This window comes from Manis javanica, chromosome 3 (assembly GCF_040802235.1).
Source record: "Manis javanica isolate MJ-LG chromosome 3, MJ_LKY, whole genome shotgun sequence".
Taxonomy (NCBI): domain Eukaryota; kingdom Metazoa; phylum Chordata; class Mammalia; order Pholidota; family Manidae; genus Manis; species Manis javanica.
The window spans coordinates 38766819-38786217 of NC_133158.1; the positions used below are offsets into that span (position 1 = coordinate 38766819).

The following is a 19399-nucleotide window of genomic DNA, read 5'->3' on the forward strand; positions in this document are numbered from 1 at the left end:
CCCCTAGACAGCGAACCACTACGGACTCTCTTGTCCCCTCCTGGCGTGAACCTGGAGCTTTGTCCTCTCACTGTATCTCTAAATAAAAGCTTGTACCTTGCTCTCCTACCTTGCGTGTTTGTGAAGCTCATTCTTCGGCTTCATGAACAAGAACCCCAGCATCAACCCCACACCACCACTCTGTGTGCAGGGATTTCTCCTGCCAGCAAGATGCTGCTGCCCTCAAGCCACCTGCCCCACAGGCCTCTGGAACAAAAGCACAACACTGCTAGACGTAAAGAAGAAAACTGACTTGGGGATGGGGGAGGCGAGACGGCAGAGCTAAGTGCCTCCCAGCCTCAGATAACCACTGGAGAGATACCAAGCTACAGAAAAGATCTTTATCTTCCCACGTAATCCAAACTGGCTCTCCTCTTCCTCCTCCCTGCATTAGACTCTGTCTTGGCTAGAGTCCAAATAAGACTCAGAGGGCTAACCCAGCTCTTTGAGGCTTTTTTACTGCAGTTCCAAAATGCAGCCACTGAGGCCACCTCCCCTTCTGATGTCAGGGTTCATTCGGTTGCTTTCAAATGTTTGATTCAGTCAACCTGTGCAGGCAGCTCTGGCCTGGCTGTAGGACTGCAGCTGCGAACAGAAAGCATCTTTCCTCAGCTCTGACGCTTATGGAATACCGCATGTAACAGAGGTGGGGATTCACAAAACCAAGCCCCATTTGCCTGATTTGTAAGGAATGGCAATTAAGAAAGACCTGCTGTCCAAGAAATGTTTATTCAAACAAAAGAAACCAAAGGAGAGAGGCCACCCCTTCCTCCCACCTTCTTTCTCTTCACAGCTTTGCTCGAATCGGATGACCTGCAGCACGTCCAGGGCTGGTAAGGTCACAGGGTTTAGCATTAGGATCAGTTCTGTAACCTAAGCCACACAAAGAATGCGACACTGTGATTAGGACAAATACCATCTGGAGGAAAAGTAATCCAGGCAGAAAAAGACTTTCCTTTTAAGTCTCAAAGATCCATGCACAGAGGTAGGGGCCAAGCCACGCTCAACACGGTGGCAGCCTCGGGGTTTCCACGCAGGAGGCCAGCAGGCTGTGGACGAGGAGGAGGAACAAGGACTTGTGGCGCTAACGGCACATCTAGGTCACAGGTGCCGCGGTGTAGACCAATGAGCCACAAGGCGTCAGAGGCAGCCTTCTTCCCAAGACAGACGCACGTCCACAGTCCCTAGGATTTATACTCATGTGGCTCAGGGTCAGTAGGGACAGGATACCTTGGGGAGCAAAGGCCTGTCCTCCCACAGATCTACAAACTGACTCCTGCCTCTCCCCCTGCCCTCTCCCTTCAAAACCAGAACCAAGATGAGACACAAGGTGAGGATGAGGATGTTTTTCCCTCTCTCCATTCAGCAGAATGAAGACCAAAGACGAGCCGCAATTTTGAACTTCACTATGTACGAACAGGAATAGTAGGAAAAAAATTAGACCGGCCGACTCCATACTGCTTCCTGGCTGCTTTCCACTAGTTACCCTGACATCACCAGCAACCACACAAGGGTGATATCCTGGGTGCACTGAAATCTATTTTGTACCCATGGAAGGTAGTAACTTACACATTTCCCCCACCTCCCAGCAGGGTGTCTTTTAAATAAAATTTTATAGGTAATCAAACAGCTTTCTACATTTCTTCAACACTTGTTATTTCTGAAATGACTATGTCTGAATTAATCAATGACTGTGCCTTTTGATATACCACAATAGCTCTAACTGCATTAGCCCATGAGCTTGTCAGAAACACTCCCAGTATTCTGAAAACATTCAGTTATATGTCTGTCTGCTTGGTATCAACTTCAGGTTTAGTCTATACAAATTCAACGTCTTCTGCATCTGTTGAAATATTTCCTTATAATCTTCTTCATTCCCATACCTGGCTTAGTACAGAAAGATATATTACAATGAGAAAGCTATCAAGCGTAATCGAGTATTTAGCTATCAACATTAGACCCAACATGTAAATTTTAAACCATCTTTTAGAGCCAACATAACTTTCCCTCACAACTGTCCTAAATATATTTTAAGGTTGTTAACGTCAATTTCAGAATTCCTCACTTTTCAAAAAAACAAGAATATCAATTTAAACAATCTTTATTTAAATCACTCTGCTCCCAGGACACTGGTCATGAAAGTTAATTTTTAAGCGGACCAAGCAAAAAGCTAAATATTTTGTAAATGCCTACTATTCATATCAATTCATATTCATGTCAGTTATATAGCCTGTTCCATGTATTACCAAATTCTGTATGTTAGTTTTAAATCAAATGCAGTAAGCACACCAGCTGTTAAGTTTTTATTCCATTCCATCTGGCCTATTTACATATGAATGTTTCTAAGGAGTCGTATTTTAAAATGTAATGCATTTCTCTTACCACAAACACAAAGATACAATTTCACTGAAAAATTTGGTTTATAATACAGTATTATTTCCATAATATGTGTAAAGTCCAAGTTCAGTGTGACGATAACTTCCCCACCTAACTTCCCCTTCAACTTTGTGTATTTCATACATTTATCACTCAGTATTTTCATACATACTTTCCTACCTATACTTAGACTTACACATCAGTCTGAGAAACTGATGCTTGCCCTATTTTCACACCTTTATGAATGCCAGTCCATCATTCCAAATTTTAAAAAGAATACAGACTGATGGATAGAAATGAGACAGGGACCACGGGCGTAGTCAGAGCAGGGTGAGGGCCTCTGGAAAAAGACCCCTACCAAAACTCCATATTAAACAATTAAGCAAAGACAAAGTCACATTAATTCTCTAAAGTAAAATATCAAACTAGGAATATAAACATTCTTCAGTGAAGATTACTTAAAACTAAAAAGCCAGGAATAACCTGGCCTGGAATGTTTGAACATCCCCCAGATAAGACAATACCTCAGCAGAGCCCATGTCTTGTTTGTGTCAATTAAATGAGGCTATTGTAAAATTTACTTTAGCAGCTAAAAGGCCCAGTTGATCTTTAACTTTGCCCAGAGGCTGCTTTTCCTCCTCCAGCCGGAATCAAGTCAATAACTCAGCTGATCTTGAAAGCAAGACAAGCAGCCTTGACTGATATGCTCCCAAACCAATAATCTGCTATGCAGTAAATTTATGTTAACTCTGCAAAATAGTCTGGAAAACTGATAAGAAACTTAGTGTCTCTTTAAAAATAAACATTCAGAGACCATCTGGTGGATCTACATCCCTAGCTCTTTTGTCTTTCAACTGCCTATAAATCCCCTAGACAAGGCACCACCCCGGGCTCTCTTGTCCCCTCCTGGCTAGTGTCAGGAGCTCTGTCTGTCCTCTCATTGTATCTCAATAAAAGTCTCCCTGGCTCTCCTACCTTAACTGTTTGCTAAATTCATTCTTCAACTCCGCAAACAAAAACCCCAGTGTGGGATTGATGGGGTTAATACATAATTCGAGTAAGGTAGAAATCAAATGTATAAGCACACATGACTTGACTGTTTTTCCCACACACTCTGTTGATGTGTAATCAAGGACTGAGTGATGAGAACCAAAGCAGTTCTCACGGCTTGGCTTGGAGCCATCTTCACATAGTTTTGGTATCCTTGAGAAGCGTCGTGTCCTTGGGCTAGACTCAAGGCCAGATAATGATGTTTGAGTTCATTCTAAGTTTATTTATTCAATAAATACAAGAAATGCCTTCTCGGCATTGCTCTTGAGCTGTTCCGCCTTGAGCCCCCTGGCTGGCCCTTTCAGGTCTTCCATAACTCATCCCGTCTCCTCCCTTGTCAGCGGCTCCAAAGCAGGGAGGGGACCGACACCCCGGCATCAGAAAGATGGATGTGCCGATGAATAGACGATCAAGTATAACAATATGAAGTAGCAGAAACTAGGTGGTAGTGTTAGGGTCTAGGCTTCCGAGGCTTCCCCAGAGAACAAACTACACAGGCATAGAGATGTAAATTCAAGCAAAGTCTTTATTCAGCCAACTAGTTGGGGTCCAAGTCAGCCCGAAGCAGCGGGTCTCAACAAGGACCCCGAGCACTCAGAGCCAAGGGTTTATATAGCAATTTCAAAGCACTTAACTCATAGCAATTTTCTATAACTATACATTATTCTTGCAAGACATATATCCTGGGGTTAAGCAAGGGCAGGGTAAGACTACTCCTCAATGGTTAGGGAGGTTCTGCACGATAAGCTTGGTATGTAAGATTTACTGACCAAGGTTAGCTGACCAAGGGTCACAGCTGCCCACCACCCGGTGCTCATGATTAACTTGTTTTTCAAGGCCTTACCCAGTTCCAGTTTTTCTTTCTAAGTCACATACTCAGAAAATGGCTTCTAGGCCTTTAAGATGGCTATGCTTATGCTAACCTATTTCTATTCTTACAGTAGGTGTTGAAGTGTTCCATGTAGAATCCTGCCAATTTCGCTGAGCATTTGAAAATGTTATGATGAAACCTTGGGAGAACAACTGTCCATTTGCAAAGCCCACCTTACCAGCCACCACAGGACCCCATTTTTCTCCAAGGCATTTAACCCTTCCTACCACCCATCAGTTGTTTATGTGCCACAACTCATCTCCCCATAGGATTCATGGTTAAATCATTTTTCTCTCATTCAATTCCATCTATTACAACTTGTACACAAAGGCCATTCAACAAATGGCAAAAAAAATACTTGACCATTTATGGAAAATAAAATAATCACTGTTTAGTTTTACTAATTAAATTGTTCTCACATAATAGGTGGCTATCATCTGCAACACATAGGAAGCTGAAACAGTAAAGAACTGTCTGTATTTCAAGAAAAAAAATTTCCCAACCATGTATTTGCAATCTGAGATGTTAGAATGATTCACAGCTCTTGAATTAAGAGATGACCAGACCTTCCCTCAGGGAAGGCAAACATGCCTTTTGGGCGAGAGCCGTGACCGGAAGCTGGTGACCTGGACCTTTCAAGACTAGACCAAGTTTGTGTGATTTCCAGGAGAGGTGCAGGTGCTCCCAGTCCTGGGGAGACGTGGGCCTGGGGCGAGGATGGGGAGTGAGCATCTCATGGTCTCAAGGGGCTCTGCAAAGAAGAGTTAGTAGACTTGGGGAGGCTAAACCAGGTTTGCCAGCTAGAGAGCAGAGCTAACTAACCATTACCCAAATCAGTAATGAAAAATGGGAAGCTCCTCAGAGAGCAGGACTTAGGTCTAGACACCAGGAACCTGAAGTGAAAGTGGGACCTTTATGGCCTTGAGATAAATGGAGACATAGGCCAATAGAGTCAGTTACCTAGGAAAGGGCCAGAGAAAAAGACCAACTAGTCCTGAGGTATATCCTCACCACGGAGAAGGAGAAGGTAAAATGACTTTAAACCAACTGGAGTGGAAGCCAGAATGTGGGCACCAGAATACTGCAACGTAATGGAGTCGAGATGAGAAAGAATTTCTGCCAAAGGAGTGGCCAATGGAAAATGGAGAGGGGGTGACTCGGACACCCCCTTGTCAGCATCTGTGACTTAGTGACCACAAAGAAAGCCGCCGGCCATCGAACACCAGAAATGGGGCTGCACTACGCATGCCCTGTCTCATTTAATTTTTTCGTAATGAATACAGCCTGAAAATAGAGCACCTGGTGGATTATGTCCTTATTTAAGTAATGCATTAAGGTTAAACCTCACTAAATAATAAACAGGAAAGTGGTTATAGATATAGCTTTCTAATTTTATTTGAATTAATATCAAACAAAACTAGTTTACCTTTTTTAAGCTTATATCAACAAAGCTATATGAAGATAAATTTTTTCAAAAAATAATAAACCGGAAGAAGGTGGCCCAAATGTCCTCCAAGTGGCAAGAATAAGAGTATTTGCCACTCCACCCAAAACCCAGTATTTGTAGCACTTAGCCCAGAAGTCAATGAACAGGTAGACTGAGTGAAGTAAACTGGGATGGCAGTGGGAGAAGAGGTGTTTTTTCAAAGGTTGAATCATATGAAATCAACAATGTACAAAAATTCATTTTCATGTTTCACATGTTCCTTAGACGATCACAAATAGCAAGCAGTCATTTTCTGCAAAGACTTTCTGTGCCACTGACTTGACTTCTGTTAGTCCACATCAGTAATTAGCAAACAGGAAGAATTCTCCCACATTCAATATATCTGCATAGGCACACACCCTCTGGGGTACAAGCCTTTGCCTCCCCTTTTTTTGACTTTGAAAAAAAATTTTTATTAAGGTATTGATATACACTCTTATGAAGGTTTCACATGAAAAAACAATGTGGTTACTACAGTTACCCATATTATCAATTCCCCCCCATACCCCAATGCAGTCACTGTCCATCAGTGTAGTAATATGCCACAGATTCACTATTTGCCTTCTCTGTGCTACATACACTGTTTTCCGCGTGATACCCCATACCATGTGTACTAAACATAATACCCCTCAATCCCCTTCTCCCTCCCTCCCCACCCCCTCCCCTTTGGTAACCACTAGTCCCTTCTTGGAGTCTGAGTCTGCTGCTATTTTGTTCCTTCAGTTTTGCTTCGTTGTTATAAATGAGGGAAATCATTTCAAGCCTTTGCCCCTTAAGTCACCAAAACAAACACTTTTGAAAGTTAGTCTGGTCTTGTTTCCCAACCCAGGAACAACCCACAGGAACTTCAGAATTTCCTATGCACCAAAAAAAAAGGTGGTTATCTGCCCCAAGGGAGGTCCCAGGGGGTTGGTTTGGCAAGTCTCTGCAAGCTGTTACCGTAAAGGCCAAGATAATCTTGAACTGCAGAGAGCTGAAATCTATTCTGTGCTCACTCCGTGCTCCTCAGTACAACTACAAACTCCTGGGCTCTCTCCAATCACCTGAGGTTCATACTGCCTTTCCAAGAGGATTCCATGAAGCCCCCAAATTATGACACACACAGACAAAAAAACTGGCCAAGTAAATTCCCATCATGCCAGGGCACTTGGCGGTTTTCAAGGGCAGACTGTTCCCAGAAAAATGCAAATAATTCAGGCTCCCCAAAGAAATTCCAAGCAAATACAGACATTCTGTTCTGTCAGAAAGCCATGCCGAATTGCAGTTTAAGAACTTGGATGAAGAGGTTAGAGCACACAGACAGGAAGATGGCTTCTGGCCTATAAGGGATTCTAATTTACCATTCTGTATTTTCCCCCTCATCCCAACTTTATACATCCACTGAAAAGATTCGCTGTACAGTGCATGATACCTAGCAATGTTTGTGTCTACTGCCAATGTGATAGCCTTTCAGTAATTCACCTTTAACCTTTTTAAATAAAAAAATTAAATGTCTCCTTTCCAGTGTTCAATCGTTTAGTTCTTCCAAATGTCAGCTGCAAAAAAAAGAAAAAAAAAAAAAAGAGTATTCAAAAAACAGAAGCCACCTCTCCTGCTACAGCTGCCAAAGGATTTGCCAAAAAACCACAGGTAAAATAATGTTCTTACGAGTTCCAATTAAGGCATCTATTTTGGAATTTCCAAACAAAACATCTAGGTAAGATAAGACATGGTTACATCAGTCCCACATACTTTTCAACCTTTAGCAAGTAAGATACTACACGTGGCTGCATAACCTCCTCACCCATTTTAATTCCCTTTTCTCATGCTTCTGTCCTCAAACACATATACAGAAATTTTCACTCGGCTATAAAAAAGGTTTTAAGGTAATTTCAGTAACAAACCATAAGTCAGGCTCGTTGAGATTCTTTAAATCAAATAGGACTGTGCAACAAGAGAGAAGCCACCATCCCTACCACGGAATTGAAGCCGGGGTTCTTGTTTGCGGAGTCAAAGAGTGAATTTAGCAAATACCCAAGGTAGGAGAGCCAGGGAGAGGCTTTTAGTAAGAGGACAGAGCTCCTGGTGGGGACAAGAGAGCCCACAAGAGAGCCCACAAGAGAGCCCGTAGTGGTGTGTTGTCTAGGGGTTTTACAGGCAGTTGAGGATTTTTGGGAACTGGACAAAGGCTTAGGGGTGTGGACTTCTTAGGTAGTCCCAGAATAGTTAAAATTAACAACACAAGAAGTTTACTGCTCTGATTTCTCCCTGGGATACCAGCGTCTTGGTTGGGGAGCATATCAAAAAAGGCCGCCTGCCCAGCCCCCAAGGTGGGCTGAGGTCTTTGTCCGTTTGCTAGAGTAAGTTAAGAACCCACTTCTTAACTTCCTGGGTGTTGAAATGCAATCTTATCTTTAAGATGGGATCCTTCCTGCCTTTTACTATGTTGTTTGTGACTGGGTTCACTTTCCGTATTAATTGCCCAGGTGATACATTACTTGATTAGGGGCCGGAGGAGGAAAAGCATCTGGGCAAAGTCAAAGATCAACTGGGCCTTTTAGCCGCTAAAGTAAATTTTACAATAGCCTCATTTAATTGACACAATGAAGACACGGGCTATTATGCTGAGGTATTTTCTTATCTGGGGGATGTTCAAACATTCCAGGCCTAGTTAGTCCTGGCTTTTCAGTTTTACCTAATCTTCACTGCAGAATGCTTATACTCCTAGTTTGTTATTTTCCTTTAGAGAATTAATGTGACTCTGACTTTGCTGAATTGTTTCATATGGAGTTTTGGCAGGGGTCTTTTTCCAGAGGCCCTCACCCTGCTCTGACTACAGCCACGGTCCCTGTCTCAGAATCTCTGTGGCTAGTTATAAATTACTCAGCTGCAGATCACAAACAGAAATGACAGAAAAGAACGAATTTCTAAATACAAGAAAATGCACTGTCAGTCCCCAAATCAAAGTAAAGAAACTTTATTCACAAATAAAAAATACGGGAGGTACGTCATGAAAAAAAATTTAATTCTAAAGGCGCTGCCTCCGGGCGGCCTCTCGCCCTCCGTCCCGCCGCGGGTCACACTTGAACTTCAGCCGTCCGGCCCTCGCCCTCGAGGCCCGCGCCGAGAAAATCCACACACGGCACAACGCCCACCGGCCTCCCCGTCTGCGCGCCCCGGCCCGGGCAGTGGGAGCAGGTCGTGGGAGCAGATCGGCGGCGCGGCCCCGTGCCGGGCGGACGCGGGCCCCTCCCCCCCGCCCCGGCGAACTTCGCCGGCCGCTCGGACGCCCGCCCCCGGCGCACCCGACCTGCCCCCTCCCTTCCCGGGAGGCCCCTCCGGCGGAGCGCGCCGACTCCAGGGTCCCCGGCCGGGCCCCGCGAGCCTACCACCCACGTCGGCCGCCAACCGGCCCCGTGAACCACGCGCTGCCAGCCGAGCCACTCGCACCGCCGCCCCCTCGTCCGGCTCCCGCGCGCCCACAGGCGGAGGCAGGAGTCCCCGCGCCTCGCGGCCACGTACCTTCCAGCCCGCAGAGCCGTCGCTGTCGCCTTCACCCCAGAAGTGGGGCCCGCTCTGGACCCTCCACCGCAGATCCGTGGCAGCGGAAGCCGCTTCCCGGCCGGGCTCTCGATGGCGTTGGTGCTGTGGTCGGCGGGGGACAGGCGGCCCCAGGCGCTGCGGCTGGACGAGCCGCTCTTACCAAGCCCGAAGGCAGGCCCGCGGCGGCGTCGGGGTTCCCGGTCGCGCCGCCCGACGGCGCCAGGCTGGAGGCGGCAAAGCTGGACTGGCTCTAGTCCGGCCGGGACGGCGGATCCAAGTCCGGGCCGATTGCCGCCCTCGCCCGCCGCGGGAGAGCCGAGAAGGGCCGAATGCGGCGCCGGGGGCCCAGCAGGCGCGAGGCGGCGATCCGAGGCCAGGGGGCGAGGTCGGTGCCGCCCCCGCCTGCGGGCCGGGAGACAGGCGCAGCCGAGCACGGCGCGGGTCCGTCAACATCTGGTCTCCGCGGGGCCTGCTGCGCGGACAGAACGGCGGACCAGAGGCGCGGGCTGCTCCTGCGGATAGGGACGGCGGACCGAAGCACGGAGGGGCAGCGGGAGCTACCTGTCCCGGCTGCGCTCCTGACCATACTGAGTGTTGAATACGGCAGCGGCGAGGCCTGCAGCTACTACACTGCCGCCGGACTCACGTGATCTGCACGCGCGCCCAATGGCTGCCCGCCCCCCGACTGACGGCCCATAAGGCCAATGAGCGCGCGGCGCCGCGGCGCAGGCAGCCATGTGTACTCCTACTTTACAGTTTTTGGGAGTTTTAATTTAGGTCCTAGTTTTCTCTGCACAAGTTTAACATTGTACACTCGGGATTATTCCTTGAGAGCCCCTTGCCTGTCCTATAAATGCAGAGACTAATGTGCCCTCTCGCTTCCAGAGCCTTGGTCAGAGGCACAAGCCTGTTTCGCTTCCCTGGGGCTGCAGGTAAGGAAATGCCATATCCCCAGGACGGCTGCCTCTAAGGAAGGGAGGCCAATAGAATAGAGCCATTTACATGTTGGACTCAGGATTTAGGCAGAAACGGAATTAATCTCAAGCCCTTCACGATCTCTGGAAAGACAGGTACCAGGCTGAGAAGCTAGGCAGCCAGTGGCAGAGGCTGGAAATCCTGCTCGGGATGGTCTGGCAAGGACGGAGGGCACGGACGCCACTGCTGGGCTTGGGCACCAGGTGTGCCTGGACCAGCTCCACACACGGCTGACGGAACACCCGGGCCAAAGTGGGATGTAGCTGCCGCCAGACTGAGTGGCGCTTGCCCAGCAGAGCTGAGGTTACTGGCCCTCACTTACTCACAGAGGGAGTCTGGCCTGAGAGTGGCTGGCCTGGCATTTTCAGCCTCTCCAGTGGAGGAAGGTCCTGCCTCATCAGGTGGGGAAGTCTCCAAATACAGGAAAGGAAATAAAGATCCCAGGTGGCCACAAGGCATGACAATGGCCATTCTGCCTCCCAGAGGTAAAGGCATCAAATCCCACTTTTAGCTCCCTGCCTTCCCTGACCAGCATGCTCTGAGTTTGGTAATAGTCACTCCAGCAGTCATGGCTGAGTCAGCCATCAACACTTACTTGTTGAGGTCCCACGATAAGTGCAAAGGTCCTGTTTCCTTGGAAAAGATCCTTAGAAGAGTGTTCTGCACACAGTAGTTAGGATTGTGTTTTCCTCTGGACAGAAAAGTCAGATTCCCTGGACTGTAGCAAAACAGAAGCTGTAACATAAAGCATAAAGATATCTTTAAAAAGATGTCCTTTTTAGGGATGGAAATACAGCATAGGGAATAGAGTCAATAATATTGTTACATCTTTATATGGTGACAGATGGTAACCACTTATGGTGGTGAGCATTTAGTGATGTATGTAACTGTCAAATCCCTATGTTGTATACATGAAACCAATATAATATGGCATATCAACTATACTGCAAGAAAAAAGGTTAAAAATCTAAAAAACACCCTTGTGTATTTTTTTAAATTGAGGTATAATTGACATATAACTTCATATTAGTTTCAGGTGTACAACATAATGATTTGATGTTTGTATATATTGTGAAATGATCACCACAGTAAGTCTAAATCTAGTTAACATGTTATCATACAGTTAATACATTTTTTTCTTGTGATGAGAACTTTTATGATTTACTCTCTTAGCAACTTTCAAATACAGTATTTTTAACTATAGTTGCTATGCTGTACATTACATCTCCATGACTTATTTATAGCTGGAAATTTGTACCTTTTAACCCCCTCCATGCACTTTGCCCGCCTCCCACCCCTGGCCTCCGGCAACCACCAATCTGTTCTCTGTATCCATGAACTCGGTTTTGTTTTGTATTTTTAGATTCTTCACAGTTGGTACTTCTCTTTCTCTGACTTATTTCATTTAGCATAATGCCCTCCAGGTCCATCCATCTTGTCACAAATGGCAAGATTTCACTTTTTCATGGCTGAATAGTATTCCATTGTACCATTTAAAATACATATATCTGTGTGTGTATATTTGTATTTTCCATTATATATATCCATATCTTTATCCATTCATCCATCTGTGGACACTTAGGGTGTTTTCATATCTTGGCTATTGTAAATAATGCTGTAATAAATATGGGGCTACATATATCTTTTTGAATATGTTTTATTTGGATAAATAACCAGTAGAGTTGCTGGATCGTATCCTTTTACATCTTAAAAAAGAAATCTGGGTGGCCCGAAGACGAGTGTATCATCTGTCATGCTCCTTCAGCAAGAGACATTCAAGTCAGCCATTCACTTTATAGTTCATCAGAGAATAAAATAACTTCCAACAAGAGTACTGCTGACCACAGACTATTCTGCTGGGCAGTATTTTGAAAATGAAACTGACTTACTAAAAGCTTGCAACAGGAGGCAAAAAGGGCTGAGGTTGACTGGACTGTCTTGCTGTGGGGAGATCCGTGTGCTGTGACCCTAGGTCATGAGGGTGAATCCCCTGGGGATGCAGCAGTGGCCTGAAAGCTTAGTTCTCTTGTCCCTACTGTCCCACTCACTGACCACATAACCCTGAGCAAGTCACCTGGGTCTCAGTTTCCTTGTCTGTAAAAGAAAGCTGAGCACCTCAGGAGTCCTTGGGCAGGGACGATCAGGAATGCACAGGAGTCAGGGAGGAGGGACAAGTGTGACCAGGGAGCACAGGCTGAGAGTCTCCTGCAGCCTATTGGCTAGAAGGCAGCTGGGCCTTGGGACGATTGCAAAAGTGACCTTTTCTTCAGTGATATTCGTTGAGCTATCTTTCTTCCTGCCAAGCTGTGTTAAGGCCCTGGAGATCCAGTGATGATCTGGATCCAGTGATGATCCACAAGATCTCTGCTCTCAAGAAGTTAATGGTGAACCAGTAAGCAAATAAATACATAGGACAGCACTGAAGATGACACATGCCATGAAGACTTGGAAGCAGGCTACTGTGGCTTTGGCATGTCACTCTCAGACACTTAAGAACATTCCTGATTGACAGGAAGCAGCTGGGCAAGAGGGGACAAGAGTTCCAGGCAGAGAGAACAGCGTGCATAAAACCTCAGGCAGAACCGTGCAAAGTTGGCTTGAAGACCAGTCAGTGTGCCTGGAGTCCCATAACAGGCTAAGTCTGAGGAGCCAGTAGCCTGAGTTAAGTCTGAGGAGGCAGGGGCCTCGAAGGCATCTTGGAATGGATTTTCTTCCCACCTCCCAGCTCTGGGCCTGTGTGTCTGCCTCGCTCTTCCTTCTGCAGACTAGTCTCCTCTGCTCTCAGGCAAACGGGCAGAACAAGGCTGCCCTTAGGCATTAAGTTCATCCTTCGGGTCTAGTCTCTCACAGGGACCATCTCAATATCCAGGTGACCGAACTGCATCTCTGATCCTTACCAGGAGCCCTCGTCAACCCCAGCAGGTCCGTGGTGAGAACTGGGCAGGTACTTCAAAATCATCTGCCTCAGAAGCAGCTGGACTAGGAGACCTCCTTCCAGCCCCCAGCCCTAGGATTCTGAGAATGCAGGGGAGAATGGACTGCAGAGTAACTTTTCAGATTGACCTGACACATCTCAAAGGTCACAGGAGTTAAATCGGTTCTCAAACGAGTGTGCATCAGGACCTCTGGGAGGGCTTGTTAAAACACAGATGGCTGTACCCCCACCTCGAGTTTCTGACTCAGTAGGTCTCGGGTGGCACAGCCTGAGAATCTGTGTTTCTAACAAGTTCTGATGGTGCTTTAAAATGCTTTGGTTCCTAATGTGAGGTCCACATTCATGGGCCTGCCAGTTTCTACACCCTGCAGTTTCTAGAGTCAGAAGGACTGGAGACAGGGGATGGGGCCCCAGTGGGTACAACCAGCATCCTGGATCCTTCTGTAGACCAGGGCTTGAGAATCATGGTTTTAAAATGTCTCAAAACTTCAGAAATGTCTTTGTTCCCAATCTTGAGTGTCACCATGGGAAAATAAAAGATGACCAAGCCAGTGGGTGTTTGCTCAGTGACTTTAAATAGTTGAAGTGTTTAATTAATCAGTGTGTTTGGATTAAAACAAGACAGAACAAATCCTCCATTTTCACCAAAGGAAAAGTGTTGGGGACTGAGTGTTGTATCTCTGTGTGAGAGTGCTAGTGTGGTGGTGAATGGTCTATGAATAGCATAAATGTGGTATTAAAATTTAATAACACTGTTATAGTTGGGTTAGGATTGTTATAGTTGGGTTATAAGTTATAGTAGCTGTTATTCATCCTATATAGGCAATTGATAAATAGGCTATAATTTTTCATAGCTGGGTTTGATTGAGTCCACCTCATCCTCTGATTAGGACTGGTGTGATGGCTGTGGTCAGTAATGTCTAGGTTGACAGATGACAAAATGTGGTATTCGTGACTTTTTGTCATGTTAATAAGGGTAGGCCCAAGGATGATGGAATGTTGTGTAACCTCAGGTATGCAAAGGTGAAAGGGGTTTTATGATGAGGTAGGTTTCTAACGAGAGCTATTGTTATAATGGCGGATGCTGCTGGATTAAAGGTCTTTGAAATTGTTCCTCCACCGGAACATACTAAGTTAATAATGACAACTATTATAAGAAGTGATGTGGTGGCTTGTGTTGGAAAATAATTAGTGGATGCCTCTATGGCCCATGGGTTAAATTTTTAAACTGAAATTGGAAAAATAGCTAGTATATTTATTTCAAAGCCAAATTACTAGTCAACATGAGCTTTCTATTTACAATTATGGTTCCTAAGGTAATGGCTACTGAAATGATGGTAAAAATAAGGTGGTTTATTAGTAACGGTAGGATATAAACCAAGATCAGTATGGGCCTGAAAGCGTGTTACTATAGAATATGGTGTAATGTGGTAGCATGGAGATATCTAATTCTTAGAAGTAGGTTAAATTCCTATAATTCTAGAAATAAGAGGATTTAAACCTATTAACTATCAAAATAATTCTATCAGACATATTTCTTTTGTTTGTGGTGGAATGCTTGACATAATGAGTAAAGATGTCATATACAAAGGGCTCACAAGGGGAATACTCCCTCTCAGTAGCTGATAGAAAAGGATACAAAAATATGAATCAAGACCAACTACCTGAATGACACAATTAACAAGCTTGATCTAAACAACACCTTTAGGACTCTGCAATCTACAGAAGCATACGCATTCTTTTCAAGTAACTACATTTGACATATGTTGAGTCATAAAAGGAGATGCTGCAAATTGCATGGGATTGAAATCACTCAGTTTGTGGTCTGACCACAGTGAAATTAAGCTAGAGATTAAAAGAAAAAATAACTAGAAAACCCCATCTTTTGGAATTAAGCCACACACTCCTAAATAATCCATGGTACACTAGAAGAAATCATAACTTAAATTAGAAAATATTTGAAACTGTGTGATATTGAAAGTCTATCCAAATATGTTGTTGCAGCTAAAGCAATTCTAGAGGAAAATTCAGTTTTTGATTATGCATTAGAAAAGGAAAGAAAGTTGAAAACCAATGATCTTAGCTTTTACCTCATGGGGGAAATAAATCTTAACTCCTCCTTCACATCAATGACAAAAATCAGTTTCAGGTGGAGTGTGATCCAAGTGCAGAGAATAAAACAATATAAGCTACACGAGAGAATATAGGAAAATATGATCTTGGAATAGGCAGATTTCTTAATCAAGAAGTCCTAACCATTAAAAAATTCAATTTGAACATTAAACTTCATTTCTATTTATCAAAATACTCTGAGAGAAAAAAACAAGCCACAGCATAGAAGATAGTCACAAAATAAACATATGATAAAGGAATCCTAGCCCAATTATATAAAGAACCCCTACAAAGTCAATAAGGAACAAACAACCCCCCTATTAGTAAAATGAGCAAAAGACTTAACAGGCATTTCAAAAGTAGGCTGTACAAGCGGGCAATGAACATATGATGCTGCAGAACCATCAGGGACACCCAGATTAGTCTGCCCACCAGGATGGGCAGAAGGGAAAACAGACAACACGAGGGGATGCGAGCTCCACAACCTTCATGCTCTCAATAGGGACGTAAGGTTCTCTGACTTTGAAAAACTGCCTATTTCTAGTAAAGCTGAACTCCTTGGTATACACCCAGCAGAAATATGTACATACATACATGCACCAAAACACACATACAGAAATGTTCACATTCACACCAATCATAACAGCTGGACACTGGGAACAACCCAGCTGCCCACGAACAGTAAAACAAGACACACAGGCGGCAGTGGGTGCATCCGGCAGAGTACCCACTATAGTCACAGGAAGGCACGATGCTGCAGGCAACCTTGGACAAACCTCACACATGTGCATGACCTAAAGGCAGACACAAAAGAACACCGTCTCAGACCACCGGGCTGCCATCCCAGACCACCCCAGAGTGGCAGTGGCTTCCACGACAGTCATTTCTGTCTCGTGGTTCTGGAGGCTGAACACCTGGGGTTAAGCACCAGCCCATGAGGTTCGGCAAGAGCCCTCTACCTGGTTCACAATGGCCACCTTCTCACCGTGTCCTGATGTGGAGGAAAGGCGAGGTGCTCTCTGGGGCCTCAGTATAAAGGCTCTAAACCTATCAGGAGGGCCCCTATCCCTCCACTTAACTGCCATCCACAAGCCCTGCTTCTGAGCACTCCCACCTTGGGGGTTAGTTTTCAACATGAATTCCAGGGACACAATCAGTCTACAGCAAATGTACAACACATAACTCCATTCATAGTGTTCCAACCAGGCAAACGTAATCTACAGTGTTAGAAGTTGGGCACTGCCCTTGTGGGGCAGCACTGATGGAAGGGGCGCTGGGGGCTCTAGTGTGTGAAACATCTTGGTTTGAGAGCTGGTTAAAGGCAGATCCACTGTGTGTATCCATCTGTATACTCATGACTTGTGCAACTGAGGGTATATATTTTACATTTCAATAAAAAGTTAACTAAAAATCAAAATATTACACCAGAAAAGATGGATGTGTACATACTGGCAAGGCAGCTTCTTCAGAATGTTAGATGAGAAAGGTCACAAAGCAACCCTGCAGTTTGCCCTGCGCTTGGGAACACAGAGCATGTGCACAGAAACAGGGTACACACCACCATTCACTTATTAAAAAATATTTATTGAGCATGTACTATGTGCCACCATGTAACTTATTTGGAAGACCGCTCTACAGCTGTACTACCCCATGCAGGGTCCTGTCGCATGCATGGCCACCTGCAGGTCCTGCGTGGCTCTGTGTAACCCCACATTCTGCACAGCGAGTGGGTGAGCGGGGGCAGCGGGACGCCACTGACACATGATGCAACAGATTTTCACAGGAGCACGAGGTGGGTGTATGCGTCCAGCCAGTGCAGCCCAGATCTCGCTTAGGGGCACTGTGGCACCTCCTTCCACAGGTGGACACTGTGGACAGCACTGGGGGACACCTGAAAACACAGCCTACTTCTAGAGGACAGATACAGGAAGCGACAGCGTGAGCTCCACTGAGCTCCGCCATGCTCTGTGGGGGGCCTGTCGGGCTCCCAGCCCACACACAGGGGTTGCCACCTGCAGGCGGTGCAAAGCTCACTCCACACACTGTGCTTCCCCAGCAGAATGTCACTGTCATCTCCAGATTGGAAAGACCTTTTCTCCAACCTGAAAAAGAAACAGCAATCAAATAGCCATTTCCTCTTCCTGGTTTCTTGATTAACGTGCAGTATTTCCTAATAATATTTTAATATTTCAGTATGGATTTAATATGGACAAGAGAAGGCATTCAGGTGCAGAATTTTTTAAATGACATTTAAACTTTTAACATAAAATTATCACAGAACAAAGCACAAAGCAGGTATTAAAAAATAAAGGGAAGCTGTATTTTTTTCTCTCCTATATTAAAAATGATGCAGACATGCATGGCGTAGGGTCTGACCAGTGTGACCACCACACCCTGACTCCCAGCAGTGCGGCAGCACGACTTTCCTGCTGCGCGTCTTACTTTCTGAGAGGTGGGGTCTTGTGTGGATGTGACGGACCAGCTCAGGGCCACGGACATGTGCCTCCTCCAGACGGGGTTTCTCTGCAGCACGACTGCGCCTGTGACCACATCCCCTGCGTGGACTGCCACCGGCTCATCCATCATGAACAGCACTTGCTTCCAGTGTGTGGTGCTGCAAGACAGGGGCATGACCTGGGCTGCCCGTGCCGGGCGCACCTGCGGAAAGCAGCCTGTCCCCGCCTGCCTGCCACATTTACCTGTGCAACCTGGCGCACCTGCATGTCACTCCATCTTACCCTTGGGGTCTCGCTCCTCACCTTCCCAGACCCGCACCCTGACCCCTAAGCCCCACCTGTGCATGGTCAACCACTAGGACGCTGGCAGGAAGCTGCCCGGCATCCACCTGCCCACCCCAGAGAAAGCGCCCCTGCACCTCTGGGCTCCAGGCCCACAGCCTGCTACTCTCCCACATGCCTCTGACCCCCCAGGCACTGGAAGTGCCATGACACCCATTCAGGATGGCACCTGTCTCAACTCACCAGCTCTCGGCGCCAGGCAAGCCAGTGACAAAATGTCAGTGCATTTGTCCCAAGACACCTGGCCTCCCCAAAAAAGTCTGAGCTAAAGTCCCTGGAACGGTGCAGGGCAGCCAAGGAAGATGAAACCCTCTCCTGTCCCCGCGGGCTCGCGAGGCAGGGGCAACCTGGTGCAGGGGCAGATGGGCGGCCTTGGGCTCACCTGGCGGGCGTTGGACTCACCTGCACAGCAACCCCCCCACCCCAGGGGCGCCCAGCTGCAGAGACTCTAGGTGGACACTCGCTACTACTGCATGGCTAATCCGTCGTTGTCACGCCCTCTGTCCCACCAACCAGCAGGGCCCGTGTGCGCGACGCGCACTCACGGGTGGAAGGGGCCCGTGCTCAGCACCAGCTGCGGCTCGCCCTCCTCCAGGCTCTGGAAGCGGACACTGAACCAGGCCGTGAACCCATGCAGGGTGCCCGCCCGCCTCATCTCGAAGCGCAGCTCGCCTCTCATCGTCTGTTTGGGCAGAATAAGCAGGGCCGCAATGACCGCGCGCCCCGGCCCCATCCCCAAACCCCCAGTCCTCGCTGGGCCCTGTCCCCTCTTCCAGGAATGAAGTGACGGCTGGTTTAGCTGAACACATCCAAAACCACATAAAATTTCCTCCTCGAGAAAGTAATATTAAATTTTGCATTGTGAATTCAAATATTGCAGATAATCAGAAAAGGTTTCAGCAATTTGGGCATTTGCCTAATTATCTGCCCCAAAATTCCAGCAAAGTATTTCCTCCTCTCAATTCTTTGCATAAATACAAAGTTCCAGGCTGGGGTCTTTACAGAGTCAAACTAAAGAGCCTCAAAAATTCAGCTCAGGTGCTGTTCTGCCCCCTCTATTTTCCAGAAGGGTTTCAAAGTGGCCCACACATCTCTCCTGCTGGTCCACCTGAGGCACCCTAAGTCGGGACCCTGAATCTGCAGCACTACCTCACAGAGGTAAGTAAAGGAAAGAATTTTACTTCGGTCATCAATGGTACCTAAAAAACTTAGAAAATAATTTTAATTCAAATTCC

General features: G+C 46.4%; 2 protein-coding genes across 5 annotated transcripts in view; both read right to left on the bottom strand.

Annotated features, from left to right (window-relative positions):
• The window catches only part of LOC108409671 (uncharacterized), an 88195-nt gene extending 73113 nt beyond the window's left edge, over positions 1–15082 (bottom strand). The window contains exon 1 of the mRNA XM_073231192.1: positions 9324–15082. The gene's annotated coding sequence lies outside the window, so the exon portion shown is untranslated. The remainder of the gene's footprint in view (positions 1–9323) is intronic.
• A 1847-nt stretch (positions 15083–16929) lies between these two features.
• Positions 16930–19399, bottom strand: part of PRMT2 (protein arginine methyltransferase 2) — a 60090-nt gene continuing 57620 nt past the window's right edge. For all 4 annotated transcript variants that reach the window (XM_037023750.2, XM_037023752.2, XM_037023749.2 and 1 more), the window contains exons 9-11: positions 18710–18846; positions 17809–17980; positions 16930–17468 (exon numbers count right to left, since the gene is read on the bottom strand). In XM_037023750.2, the coding sequence (XP_036879645.2) occupies positions 17436–17468; positions 17809–17980; positions 18710–18846 (342 nt within the window). In that variant the 3' untranslated portion in view covers positions 16930–17435. The remainder of the gene's footprint in view (positions 17469–17808; positions 17981–18709; positions 18847–19399) is intronic.